Raw genomic sequence first — 15,144 nt, forward strand, 5'->3', positions numbered from 1 at the left:
GGCGGGGCGCAATCTTTAAACACCTCCGGCTCGCTGGCAGTCAATGGGACGGAGGAGGAGGAACTATTGTAAAGAAACCTTATCTCTACCTCATCGCACCTATGAGCTCACCGATCACCGCGTGTCTGCCTGTTAGGAAGACTAGATACTACTAGTATACGTAGGGGCAGGTCTTAGTCCCAGACTAAATGCATGAGTGAGTTAATTTAAAAACATCTTTCACAGAGTGTCATATCTTAGTGTAATATATAAGTGCCATTGTTTTGTCTCAAGATGCACATCAGTAATAAGGTACAACAAAGATGTTTCACAATGCTATAGAAGAACCTTGTCTGTCTAAATGGTTCGTTAAAGCACCTTAAAAGGGATAGTTTACCCAAATAAAATCATCATTTTCTCACTCTCATGTTACAAACCTGTATACATTTCTTTGTTCTGCTTGAAACCAAACCAATCATAAGCCCCATTTACTTTCATAGTAGAAAAAAAGAATACTATGGAAGTGAATGGGGCTTATGATACTGCAGGTTTGGTTACAAACATTCCTCGAAACCTCTTTCTTTGGGTTCAGCAAAACAAAGAAATTTATACAGGTTTGTAACAACAAAAAACTATGTAAATGTCCTAATATAACTAAGGTTTAGTCCTGGATTATCTAAACCCTGTCTGGGAAACTGCCCTTTCAATAAATGCATACCAATCCAAAATCAAGGATTAATGGTTAAATGTCAGTCACCCTAAAATGAAAGCTCATATTTATGTTAGACCTTTTTTTAGTCAAACACAGTTGGAGAGTCTATTTAGCTTTATAATGACATTGGATAGTGTGGATATTGTTTAAAACTCTGACTGTGTTTGGACGAAAAGTATAAAGTTATATACACCTAGAATGACTTGAGGGTGAGTAAAATATGCGCTGATTTTCTTTATCTTTCATCATGATGCTCACTTCATAGGTGATGTGATAAGAAGTACACTTCCATAATGTACTTAAAGTGCTTTATTTTTTTCTGTAGTACTTCCCCGCCAGCCTATTTTTGGAAAGTTGCCCGCCAGTTTTTTTTGTGCACTGTAAATTTTTTGTTAAATCAAATCAGATTCACAAGTCATGTCAACAGAAATTAGTTGTCACAACTGAGAAAAGTCAACTTAAATTTATTAGTTATAACAACTCACCTGTATTTATAACAACTCATCTCTAGTCAAGATAAATAACAGTAAGTTGAAATGACTTGTAAATCCAAGTTGATTGATTCAACAAAATTTTTTAAGGCAGCAAAGTATTTTTTACAGTGTGATTTTCACAAAAGTTTCACAAAATGCCTTCCAAGAAAATGTTCTTCTAAAAATATATAAACATATAAATATATCAAATGAAAGAGCAGGAACAGACCCTCTGCTTTCAAACAAACAAACAAAATGGGAAAAACATGTTTTTTCCTATGAATATTTTTTCTCTGTTTATAAACTCTTAAATATGGGTATTTTTCATAAAAAATTAGCAAAAAGCTGAAATAATTGAATTATTGTGAAGGAATTTTGTTAGAGATCAGATTCAGAATGATTATTAAAACATACACAGAGTTTAACATTTGTAAATCATTTTTTTGCTTCAGTTGGTGAATTATAAAATTCATTTGTCCAAAAATACATAAACAAACAATATTTTTGCCTGCCTTTTCAACACTAAATATCTATATAAATATTGATGTTTTATTTCATATTTAAAAAAAGGTTTGCTTTTGTTGTCTTTCTGTAAAATGGCACTTATGTTTTGTTACTTGATGCAATGATATTCATACTGTACATTTTCAAGTGTGCTACTTCAATCTGATCTATTCTGGGGACACTAGATTGCAAGCAATAAAGCTTGCTAGTATATACTTTACTGTTTATTTACTGTAACTGCTTAGTTGCTTAAACACATACCTTTAGTGTACACCCATATGCTCTTCAAAACTTTGCCAAAATATGATAAAGAAAATAACAAAATGTCTATTTTTCTCAGTCCAAACTCACTTGAAGTCACTCAGATCAGATGTAGTGACATCACAGCTGTGGTGTGAAGTGCAGGTGATGGTTTAAACCTCTCTCACATTGGACTCCAGCATGACACACACGCTCTGGTTTCATGTGTAAAGCAGGATCAAGTCTCTTTTCTGACACCTCCTAGCTGTCGAGTGCCAAATCCTAAACAAACACACATGTGTGAGAGTGACATTATTTCACCCCATCACTCTCTCCATCTGCCTTCCCAGCATGCAGTGGGCCTGACATCCCCAAACACCGATGCAGAGACTGCTAATGTCATGAATACAGAAGCTGGAGGATGAAACTCTGACTGATGTGTTAAGATGACATCACAACCCTACTGTTTGGAGCAAGCTGGTATTAAAATTAAAGACATAGTTCATCCAAAAATGCAATACTTTTGTGAAACACAGACAGGGAATGTCTATATTGCTTTTTTAATACACAGCAACAATGGGTTCATAACATGTGACTTTCACTGATAGCAAACACTATTGACAAAACCAACACAATCAATTAGAATATGCAAATTTCATAATTTATTCCAAATTAATTTCAAACTTATTACCGTATAGCACTTTTTTCAATTACAATGAATAGTGTACTACTGAATGCATTAAAGGTTTAGTGTGTAGATTTTTAGCGGCATCTACTGGTAAGATTGTGAATTGTAACCAACGGTAGCCGCCATAGAACAACATGTGGTCGTCTGAAACAACATAGTGACAAATGAGCTCTGTAGTGCACCTTTAAAGGTGCAGTGTGTAGATTTTAGCGGCATCGAGTGGTGAGGATGCGAATTGCACCCCTCCCATTTGAAGCACATAGGGAAGCTACGATAGCCGTCACAGGATAGACATGTCATCATCTGAGACAAAGTAGTGACAAACGCGCTCTGTAGAGCAGTTTGTCCATTTAGGGCTACTGTAGAAACCTGGAGGTGCAAAATGGCGGCTTACATGTAGGGCGGCCCGCTGTGTTTGTAGACAAAAACGGCTCATTCTAAGGTAATTAAAACAATACAGTTAATTATATAAGGTCTTTATACAGCACTTCAAACATATTTATCTATATTATATTTTATTGCTGTCAAAAGATCCTTCTAAAATGTACACACTGCACCTTTAAACACTGTATGACTTACTGTGGGTTCACACCGGACGCGAGTTCAACGATTTGCACGAGTAGATTACATACAAAGTCAATGCAAAGACGCGATCAAACGCATCCTCGCGTGGGGTGAATGACGCGATATGGGCACTGCTTTTGCTGCGAAAACATGCGCTATTCGCTTTAAACACCCAAGTTGAAAATATTCAACTCGAGCGAAAATTTCGCATGACACAAAGTTAAAACCCTGCGATAATCTAGAACGAGTAACGCAATGCCCCGTGTTTGGTGTGTACGTAGCATAAGTCATATATTATGAGAAAAATATGAAAACAGTGCAATGTAAAAACATTTTCCTGCCTTACATTTTTAAGTAGAGATGCATCGATATAAATGTCCACTGATACAAATGGTTTGGTGGTTTTACATTAGATGACGTTTTCTGAATGTTATTCATTTATATAATAACATTAATCTAGTAATGCTTATTTACATTTTCTATACACAGAGCTCAAATTCATTGCATTTTCCTGTGCTCATTTGATTGACAGGACATATATCGGCTGTATTATATTAGCTAATAACGATTATTGATACCGATTATTAGCCGATATATCGGTGCATCTCTATTTTAAAGTAAAATTAGTGGTTAGTTGTGGTAACTTAGCTGAAGTTGGTAAAGTTATAGCTTATTTGATTGAGTTGAAGTATAAAAACCATGTAAACTTCCAAGCCAATTTGATTGTACTTAAAAATGTAAGACATGTCTTCAGTCTTGTGGATTGTTTACCTGTGATTCTTTGGAGATTCAAAAGCTTTTCATTATATAGGAAGGCGAGATTCCGATTCTGTATCCTTTCTGGTGTTTTACAGAAGAAAGGGAAAAGCACATGGGTTTGGACCAACATGAATAAGATGACAGAAGTTTAATTTGAGCTGAAGTAAGAGTCATTCAGAGCTTTCCACGGAAAAACTAATTATATCGGAGCACAGATCTAAACGCTTATATGGGTAAATGATGGAGAGCAGATGAAATCATGGCATACAGTGGGATGGAAACTTTAAGCAGATAGAGGACGGCATACGCTGCAATTCTGTATCGCTAAATCCAGAAAGGCAAGCTGACGATGGACAAAAAATATCCTAACCAAAGCAAACAATAATGAAGGCCATTTCATACACACATAGCGTGGAGACTTTTAATTTTCCACCATAAAATGTGAAAGCTTTTGGATGCCTTCATGAGGTGCTGACAGACATCACTGAAGTCTAAATCGGGATCTGACCGATGTGTACCCACAATTACCCTGCTGTTTGAAACGGGGGCAAACTTCAACATTTGGTATCATTTAGAGGCCGGCCAGCATCACTGATGCACGGACGATCTTCAGTCACAAATCCAGCAAGATCTTAAAGGATATTACAGCTCAGTGATGCCCGACTCCAACCTCCAACTCTGTATTTTAACATATAATTAGAAGAGCGAGAGGTTGTTTTAATAAAATGGTTGAAGTAAGCGGCAGGTTAGCACTGTAACATGTTTGTGATTTAAGTGGAGATGTGAAGGCCTCTTGCGTGCTCTTGATAGACTGAGTTCTGCTTTAGATTACTATTGGATTTTGTGTTATGAAAATCCAATTGGCACTTCAGTATAAATGAAATCAGGTGAGAACTGAAGTTTGTCTCTTTAAGACAGGTACAGACGGTAAACGCATTCAACATATCACTTTCCTTCTTGCAGTCACATCATTTCCAATTTTGGAATATAATGTGATGAATTTAATTCTAACCACATCAGGAAATGTTATGGTTACTACGATTTACCATGGTTCCCTACTTTCCATCTAAAATACCAGAGTTAAGGGGTTTTTAGTGAATTTCTAGATGGATGTGAGGCTGTTCAGAGAGTTTATTCACTGACTAACGTTTGAAAAGCTCACTTTTGGTCTCCATATTGGTCTCTATATACTGCCTAATTTCCATTTTCAATGTATGATTGTGTTGACACATTTCATCTACTAGAACATGAATAACAAACTGATCACTAGGGAAGCAAAAAAACTATGAGTAGATGAAACCAACATGATCTCACGAAAAGTCGTGTTATAGTAATGCAAAATTTGAACAATTTATTTATTTCTATGGTGCGAAATTTTGCTTTTTTCATGTCTTGTGCATGAATGTCTTGTACAAATTTCTATAAATAGTTTTTATAGTAAATAGTTCTATAAAAACTTTCTTTTCATGTCATTTTATGTATTGCTTTCTTATTTTTTTGTTGCTTGGGTTTAGATTTGGGGTTTGGGTTAGGATGTACCATTATTTATTGGTTTCTACGTGTTTTTCCTCTACTTTTAAAACTATTCTCACCTCGTATGGAAAGCCGTTTTAACTTTTATTCGTTGAGTTCTTGACATCAACAATTCAATTTTCACTAGTTAAAATTTTAATTCTTGATATCAGAAATTACATTTCTACTAGTAACAATGACAATATTGATATCAAGAATTAACATTGTTACTGGTGGAAATGTAATTCTTGATATCAACAATTAATTTGTTACGAGTTAAAACAGGGGTGTCAAGCTCAAGGCCCGCGGGCCAAATCCGGCCCGCCCCCTCATTTCATCTGGCCCGCGAGAGTTTACAAATTATTTTAATTATGTGGCCCGCGAGAGCTTACAGATTATTGATGTTTTTTTAAGTTTTATTTTTGCAGGTTATTTCCTACATTGTTTTTTTATTATATTGATATCAGAAATACAATTTCAGATAACAGAAATTAACATTGTCACTAGTGGAAATGTAATATTCTTGATATCAACAATTGAATTTGAATGGCAGTCTATGGTGACATTTTACTAGAAAATACAATTACAGATATCAAGAATTATCATTGTTACTAGTGGAAATGTAATTGTTGATATCAAGAATTAAAATATTAAAGGACAAGTTGGGTATTTTACACTTAAAGCCCTGTTTTCAGATTGTTTATGATGAAATAGAACGGTTTTGACTAAAATTTGGACATATGATGCTGGACCGAGAATTTTCGGGTGTTTGTGTTTCACCTCCCACCTCTATAATGGGTGTATAGGTGTACAGGAACAATCCTTCCTAAAATGCATTAAACTTTCGTTAACAAAGACGTGAAACTCAGCGAGTGGTCAGAGGTGTTCACTGGTATGCTCACACAAAAATCGCTGCAAAATACGCATTCCAACAGGTTTTATCGTAGTTTTTGTCCAACTCCATTGACTTGTATTAGATGTGCTGTGAGGTACGGTATTACTCCGCGCCGGGAATGTTGTTTGTATTCTTGCAATTGGCAAAGGTGGATTATCTCCACCAACTAAGCTGGAGTGTCTATTATTCAAGCTCTCAGCGGAAGAATGTACAGGTGTGAGGCGTTTGCAAAAATAGGTCCACAAGATAACAACGAATGGTAAAACACCTGTTGGAAAGCATCTTTTTCAACGATTTTTGTGTGAGCATATCAGTGAACACCCCTGACCACTCGGTGAGTTTCACGTCTTTGTAAACGAAAGTTTAATGCATTTTAGGAAGGATTGTTTCAGTGCACCTATACAGCCATTATAGAGGGGAGGTGAAACAGCAAACACCCAAAAATTCTCGGGGCAGCCGCATAGGTCGAAATTTCAGTCAAAACCGTTCTATTTCATCATAAACAAACAGGGCTTTAAGTGTAAAATACCGAACTTATCCTTTAACTAGTGAAAACTGAATTGTTGATATGAAGAACTCAACGAATAAAAGTTAAAACGGCTTGCCATATGCCTGGAGTTGGAGTTACAGTTGGCGTTAGGATGTCTAAAAATGTAACAAAGTAAATCTAACCCCAAACCCAAGCAAAAATGGTAAGAAAATAGGAAAAACAATGAGAAAACAATACATAAAATGAAACAAAAAAGATGCAGACGAAAAACTATTTATAAGAAATTCATGCAAGTGTCACGAAAAAGACATCCGTGGTCAAGACACGAAAAAAGCTGAGTTTCGTGCAATGGACACGAATAAATTGATCAGATTTTGCGTGACTTTCAGTGAGATCAGTCTGATATAAACACAACAATTAAAGGGATAGTTCGGCCAAAAATTATATTTACTCACCCACAAGCCATTCGAGATGCACATGTCCATCATCTTTCAGACGAACACATTTTGAGTTATTTTAGAAAATGTCTTCGATCTTTCAGTTGTTAAATATATGGGGTTCACCTCCTTCAAGTCAAAAAATGTGCATCCATCTTTCACAAAAGAAATCCAACCGGCTCCAGGGGGGTAAGAAGGCCTTCTGAGGGTAATCCGTACTGTATCCGTACACATCATTTATAAAACTGTATAAACGATGTGTTTTAGGTTGTTTCTGCATTTTATTTGTATTTTTTTTTAATACAAAAACACCACAGTGTATTTTTAAACAGCAGACGATTTCAGGCCAGAAGTCAGCGGATCCGTTGTGTCTCCGGCCAGGAGTCGTCTGCTGTGCTGTGGCTCAGTGGTAGAGCATTGCATTAACATTGTGCAACAGGTTGTGGGTTTCATCCCAGAGAACACACACTGCTTGTAATGCACTTTAAAAATGTCTGCCAAATGTAAACTATTATAACTACTGAACAGCATTTTGGCAGAAACTAGTAGTTACCATGGAAAAAATGTTAAGGGGGATTTCTATACTTCTACCTTGTTTGCAAAGACAATGTCGTATACACTGAAAAATCTGTGAAGAACAAAAAATGTTAGAAAAGCATAACCCAACAGCCTTCATACATCAGGTCTAATGCTAATACAAACTATGGTTTCTCACCGAGAAACTGTACTGGGTCTAATAAAAGCGTAGCGGAGAAAGATTTCCACTCATGACAAATGATTGTATGTTGTGTGGGGTTGATGTGTGAGGTGAGACTGAAGCGACTGGACCTTATATGTGTATTGAAAACTGCAAAACCTGAAGCAATCAGTGAAAGAGTCAAATGCAGGTTTGACCGGCCTCTGCCCCACTGCCCAAATAAAGATCGCAGACATAAATGCAGATGGTTTGAATTTCTAGTGAAAGCAACGCATTGGACGAGCTGCTGAAATGGTTTCCTTCACAGGATGTGTGGTAATTAAAACCCATGAGGCCGAGTCAGCCTGAGCTACTACAGAAGAAAAACCTCTCCTGTTTCACTCAATCTCATCTCTGCACTCGTATAATACTCGAATCAATCTGACATACAGACATGCATACGTGTGCAAAACGTCAAAATGGAGTGATGGTGTTTTTCACACTTTTCTGACAATTTGATAAAGAGTTTTGTGAAGCGTCTCATATACTGTAACCAGCTGTTAGTGGTATTACAACTCGGCAGACGTACAGCTGTATAACCACACAGCGTTATTTATTCCAACAGAAAATAAGCTACCAATTTACAAATGCAATATCATTCGAGGCTAGACAATAAGTGTGGATTATTGATATTAATTTTCCCCAAAGTAATGGTTAGGAAAAACGTTTTTGAAGGTGCAGTGTGTAATTTTTAAAAGGACCTCTTGACAGAAATGCATATAAATAATATACAAAACTACATTATCAGTGGTGTATAAAGACCTTTTTATAATGAACCGTTATGTTTTAATTACCTTAGAATGAGACGTTTTTATCTACATACACCGAGGGTCCCCTTACGTGGAAGTCGTCGTTTTGTGCCGCCATCTTTCTACAGAAGCCCTTAACGGACAAACTTTTTTTTACTAAGTTGTCTCCATCAATTACATGTTTTTCCGGTGGTGGCTACCGTAGCTTCTCTATGCGTTTCAAAACCGAGGGGTGAGCAGTGGACTGAGCCGTTGGTTGCAATTCACAACCTCACCACTGGATGCCGCTAAAATTTACACACTGCACCTTTAAGGTTTTGTCATAAAACAAGCCAATAAAGATAAATGAAAATTAACACCCTAACCCAGCTCAGTGTGATCTGCTGGTCTTAGCAGGATTTGCAAGTCAAGCTGGTGTTCAGCTAGTTTAGATAATCAGCCATCAAAGTATTTTATCTAAACCAGGGGTGCCCAAACTTTGCCCAAAAATCAAACCTGGCTGAGGGCCGTGGGCTGAAAGTAAATGTTGAAATTGTTCTGTTGAAGTTTCTCTGATTCTCATAATTTATAATTTTCTAATATTTAAAAAATAAATAAGCAAACATTACTCTCTTCATGCATAACTAATGCTTTTTTTAAATAAATTTTTTTAATTCTCCCTTTTGTCTGTCTGCCACTGCCTCGGTTTGTTGAGTTTCTTGTTGCATGCTATAAACCTTCAAGTATGCATGTATAAAAAAATTATTCTCTTTAACTCCTTGCATTTAATTTCAATTTACATTTGTATAATGTACAAATAAAAAAATTACATTTTAGAAAATGTTTAATTAAAAATCTTTAAAAATCTTTGTCAATGACGTTTATCATTTTTCCTAATCTTATGACGGGCCAAATTACAGGTCAGTTTGGGCACGACTGATCTAAACGAAACCAGCAGACCACCTTAGACTGGTTTACAGTAAATGTTCCAGTTTACATGCATATAGATGTGACATGCTGTTGAATTCAAAAAATCATATTATTTTGCCACAAAAAATAATCTTTAACTACATAAGAACAAAGAAGCTTTGTGAAAAAATATATTTATTATAATAGACCAATGTGTACATATATATATAGAGTCCAGCAAGGGTTTAAAATACCTGAGACCTACATAATGTGTCCAGTTTGAGTGATGGTTTGATTTAAAATCAATCTGAAATTTTTACATGCCAGCATATTGCAGTTTTTGTGTTAATTCCTAAAATGTCCACCAGGTGGAGCTGTGGGCTTGAGTCAAATTCTTCTCAAGATCCTCTAACTTTCTTTTATTTCACTTCTTTCTAAAATAAATACTGGGATAAGATATTGCATAAAGCACAAATTAATGCTGTTAGACAAGCTAGCAAAAATAATTTGTATAAAACTCCTTTCTACAACTAACAAATCAAACTATCATCCCAGTCACATTCGAATGATTTACACGAGCAGTTAAAATTCAGTTTAAATAGAGAGAATCCTCATTAAATCCTCAAAAGCTACAGAGAAAAAGTGGCACAGGGTTTCTTCATCAAAGACAGCGATAAAAAACATGATGGCAAGAGAAAAACATTCGTCTTAATGAGAGTATAGGCCCAGTCTCGGGAGTTTTAGGACCGGTCCAATGTGGAGTCCTTAAAGTAAACTCTGCTCAGAAATGTAGTACTTGAATCATTTTACCCGAAGAAAACGTCTTTCAGAAAGAGATGGGTTGCTTTCTAAAGTTTCTGAGTCACTGGTATTAGTGCGTGTTCACTTGCCGACCCGCTTTGCTACGTCCTGATAGGCCAGTTCAATCTCTCGATCTGCTGCACACGTGTTAGTGAATTCATCTCGGGCGTAGGCATTCTGCAGATATCTCCAAACTCCTGTGAAGTCTGCCGGGATCTCAAAGTTACGATATTTCTTTGAAACCACCTGAATGTGAAGAGACAAATAATGATGAGAGTCCAAGCATGCCCCATAGAAAAATGTGTTCCCTTCAGTATTTTATCTTTCACTGAATGATCAATGACATTGCACCTTCACTATGTGTAGTTTAGGTAGAAGGTTGCAGTCGGCAAGCGTCAATTCATTGCCATCCAGGTACTTGCGGTTGGAGCGCATCTCTCCCGTACCATCAGCATCAATCTCGTCTGGAAGAGGAGAGTTTAGGAAGTTGTCCAGTTTCTTCAGAGTTTTCACAAGTCCTTTTTCCAGACCTATACAGCCAAATGTTTGATACATGCTTGTGTTGAATGTTTAAATCTTTAAGTCATGAGAATCCATGTAATGGCCTAACAGCATACAGTACTGCATGGTCTTTAAAGACAAGCATCAACAAAAAGCAACTGATGCATTTAAAGGCGGGGTGCATGATTTTTGAAAAACACTTTGGAAAAGGGAGTCAGGCCTAGTAGCAAAACACACTTGTAGCCAATTAGCAGTAAGGGGCGTGTCTACTAACCAACATCGTTGCCTGTGTTGCGTATGTGTGGGGCGGGTCTATCAAAAGAAGGTCCAGATTCTATTGGGGTAGGGGCGTGTTTGTTTAGGTGATTTCAAATGCCAACATTGGCTTTCAGAGATCATGCACCCCGCCTTTAATATCATAGATTTTCAACTCACTTGCATTGGCTTCTGGCTTTGTGTTCTTGATGTAGGCTGAAAACTTTGCGAAGATGTCGTTTCCTGCACTATTTGACTCTTTGTTCTTCGCAGCCAGTTTTGGATACTTAGGAGATAAAAATAACAGCTTTATTAATAAAATTATTCAGTGGCATTGCGAGGGGGGCTTTGGGGGGCTTAAGCTCACTTTGTTTTTCAAACGTTCTGATCTTTTAAGGATTGAAACGTTAAAGTTCACAAATCTAATTATTATTCCTAATGTGTTTTCCTAATACACACATTTTGTTTGTTTGCAGTAGATCAGTGCTTATTTTACACTATATTTCTTATTCCATTAAAAACTGTTTCGGCCTGCAGGTGGCACTGTTGCACACAGTCAGTCATTAAAGGGATAGTTCACCCAAAAATGAAAACTCTGTCATCAATCACCCACTCTCATGTTGTTACAAACCTGCATATATTTCTTAGTTCTGATGGACACAAAAGGAAGAATGTTTGTCAACAAGTTCATGAGCCCCATTCACTTCCATGGTATTCTTTTTTTTCCACTATGGAAGTAAATAGGGCTCATAATTGGTTTGGTTACAAACATTCTCCAATATATCTTATTTGTGTTCATCAGAAAAAATACATTTATGCAGGTTTATAACAAAATGAGAGTGAGAAAATGATGACAGAATTTTCATTTTTGGGTGAACTATCCCTTTAAACATAGGCATTCACGAGGTAAAAATGTAACAACATTGTAATTCTGCAAAATTAACAAATGATTACAGGGTTCCCACACCTTAGTTAACTTCAAATTCAAGGACCTTTCAAGGACTTTTTCAGGTCCAACACCGTCAAATTCAAGGAATAAATGTCAACATTTTAAGTGAGAGCAACATCATGTTCCCTTTTAAGATACATTGTTACAGTTCCCTTTCGGGACGCCAAAGACGGCGTTACAGGTACGCTGGAAGTAAGACAAGGGAGACGCAGTGTCTCATACCCTTCTCAGGGAACAACAGTTACATACGTAACCAAAGACGTTTTCATGTGTCAAACACAACTTTGCAAAAAAGCATCTTGGTATGAATCAACATTCGCATACAGAAGATATAAGCATTTAAAGCAAACAGTTTAACACGTGTGTTTAAAAAGTCTAGTATTATTATCTAGTAATAATATACATTTTTTTCCCCAGAAAATTTCTTGCATAAAATAGATTCAAGCTCTTTCAATGACCTTGTATCTATGTATGTTTCATTTCAAAAACTTCCCAGGGCCTTGAATTTTTTCCCCCAGATTCACAAACGTTCAAGGATTTCAAGGACCCGTGGGAACCCTGTATTATTTATTTAAAAATTGTTAGTAACTTAACACATGTGCATAAATGTAAAAGTGAAATAACTTTAATTAATCAAACAAAGGTCTATGAGACATATAGCCTACAAATGCACTTATGTTAGCAGGCCTAATGCTTTTGAAAATTGTCCTAACTTTTTTCCAGGTTGAAATTTCCAAGACAACAGAATGTAGAGAAATTACAAAGGAGAAATATCAGAATAAAAAAGTATGCAAAAAGACACACAGTAAGGGTTGATCAACACAAAAAATGAGAAAGGAAATACCATCATCAATAAAAACTAACAAGACGACCACCATGAGAAGAGACAGACTAAAGATAAATACATAATTTTTTTCAGTTCTGTATGTTCATTCTGCAATTAATATTATAATAATAATATTTGCTTTGTTTGTAAAGTCATCGTTTCAGGTTAACCCCCCTCCAATCCCATCTGACCCAGCAACGCCCCTGCTCTCAGTCCTTACTAAACTTTACCACAGTAAGCACCTAATCCAGTAACTACACTTATTTAACTTGGGAAATTTGTTTTTATCAAACTGTAAGATATTCATAACATATATTCATAACCTATTGATGTTGTCCACTTACTTAGGAGGTGCTAGCATCTCTTCCAAGAATTCTTCAATTTTGTTGATATCCGTCTGTACCTCTTTATTGAAAGTAAGGAAGGGTGGAGGAGTTCCTGGGGCAAGATTATGAAGATCAGCTGGTTTCCTTTAACAAAAACAAAAATAGTTTCATTAAAGTCGGCCCCTTTCGACTCACAATGACTGTTTTTATGACGTGTGATGTGGTCACCTCTTCAGATCAACAGTGGTGACATTGAACACGACTCCCTTCAACCACAGGATCATAAAAAGCCGTTGAGAGAAAGGACAGTTTCCAATACTCTCTCCATCACTGCCTGCCTGAGAAACACAAGCAATAATGATCATAAACAACATTACATATCATTCAAAGTACTCAACACCACACTACATGATGCTAATACAAAAAAAAATTGTAAATATATTTTTATATATATTTTTATAATTTGTAAAAATTTGTAATATAGAAATGTCAAACATCATGCAATGAATGTCCTGAAAGATGTCAACAGCCTCACACAGTTCAGTGGATTACAAAAGAGCAATATGAATCTGTGCCAAATTTCCCCATTTAAATTGGGAGATCGGTCTGTATTTCTTAACCGGGCCAGTAACCTGAGCTGGACATCAGATCCGGACCCCGACTGAATTATGCATGGAAATTCCATTACCCGTCCTAACAGCCCACAGCAAAGAGGTTTCAGGTCAAACCTGAGTTAGCCGTCATCCACAACACCTGAATTAATGTGTTTATCACCTAATGGCTGTGGGTTCAAATCCAGAAAGGTACATTTTTAAACATTTATAACAGCCCACCATGCTTGACCGACTCAAAGTGTTTTATTGCACACACAGCAGGGCTGCGAGATATAATCGCAATTAATGAAAACATGCAAATAGCAATGATTTGCATAACACAGAGATGACGCCATTGACAGGTGATGTAATGTTGTGGGAAAATTTTGGGATAATCTAAGTACATAAGTGCTAGTGGTTTTGGATGTTTCAATACAAATAAATGTATATACTGTGCCTTTAAAACGTTATCGTATATCACATATCATATATTGCATTATTTAGCGAGTTATTGCATATTGCATTTTACTTAAATATCGTGCATCCCCTAACATACAAACATGTTTTAATAATAAAGACATTTATCTGTGCAACTTCACATTTTTTTATACGATAACTATTTAAATTATAGCCACTATAAGAACTATTTGCAAGTTGTGTAACAAGAAGTCATCTGGATGAAATTCATTTTTAATTTTAGTGACTCTGATTTATAAGACTGCAGATCTAATGTCTTTTTTAACGTTTGTAACACATCGTCACACCAGTTTCTGCTCTTAACATCTCATCAGCACATCTGCAAAACAAACCACAGAAAACTGCCGAAATTCACTTCAGCCAGCAGACGCTTTGACATGACAGAAATACAGCACAAAATAAATCAATAGCATCTGTCTGAATGTTACCTGCCCCTTTATAACCCCACGTCAGGCAGAACGCCCAAATCTCACCCTGAAGCACTGCCAAAACACATGTATGTCCTCCCAAAAAAACTGAAGTACAGCTTCCCAAAAATGGCATTGACCTTTGACTGCCAAAGAACTTAAAATGACAATTCATCCTTACCTTCACAAACAGCTCAATATCAGGATCTTTGTCCTCTTCATTTGAGGTCATATCGGTCAAGTTCACACCGATGCACGCTGATCCTCAAAGGAGGTTGGGAATTTGGTTTCGGGATTAGTGTTCCTGTGATGAGATGAGGCTGAAACAGGTCGGTCGAGGGGTTGTGGTTGTTTTGATTTTGTTCCTGTGGTCAGCTGAGATA

The 15,144-nt window shown here is 36.5% G+C and overlaps 1 protein-coding gene across 1 annotated transcript; it reads right to left on the bottom strand.

The window, feature by feature from the left end:
- Window positions 1-9,804: 9,804 nt before the first annotated feature.
- Window positions 9,805-15,144, bottom strand: clic5a (chloride intracellular channel 5a). The gene is made up of 6 exons (XM_073869896.1): window positions 14,943-15,144; window positions 13,513-13,622; window positions 13,300-13,428; window positions 11,364-11,467; window positions 10,779-10,957; window positions 9,805-10,673 (listed from the first exon to the last, which is right to left on the bottom strand). Exons 1-6 carry the CDS (start codon window positions 14,991-14,993, stop codon window positions 10,509-10,511), a joined length of 738 nt encoding a protein of 245 aa, XP_073725997.1. The 5' UTR covers window positions 14,994-15,144; the 3' UTR covers window positions 9,805-10,508.

Source organism: Misgurnus anguillicaudatus, chromosome 7 (genome assembly GCF_027580225.2).
Source record: "Misgurnus anguillicaudatus chromosome 7, ASM2758022v2, whole genome shotgun sequence".
Taxonomy (NCBI): Eukaryota; Metazoa; Chordata; class Actinopteri; order Cypriniformes; family Cobitidae; genus Misgurnus; species Misgurnus anguillicaudatus.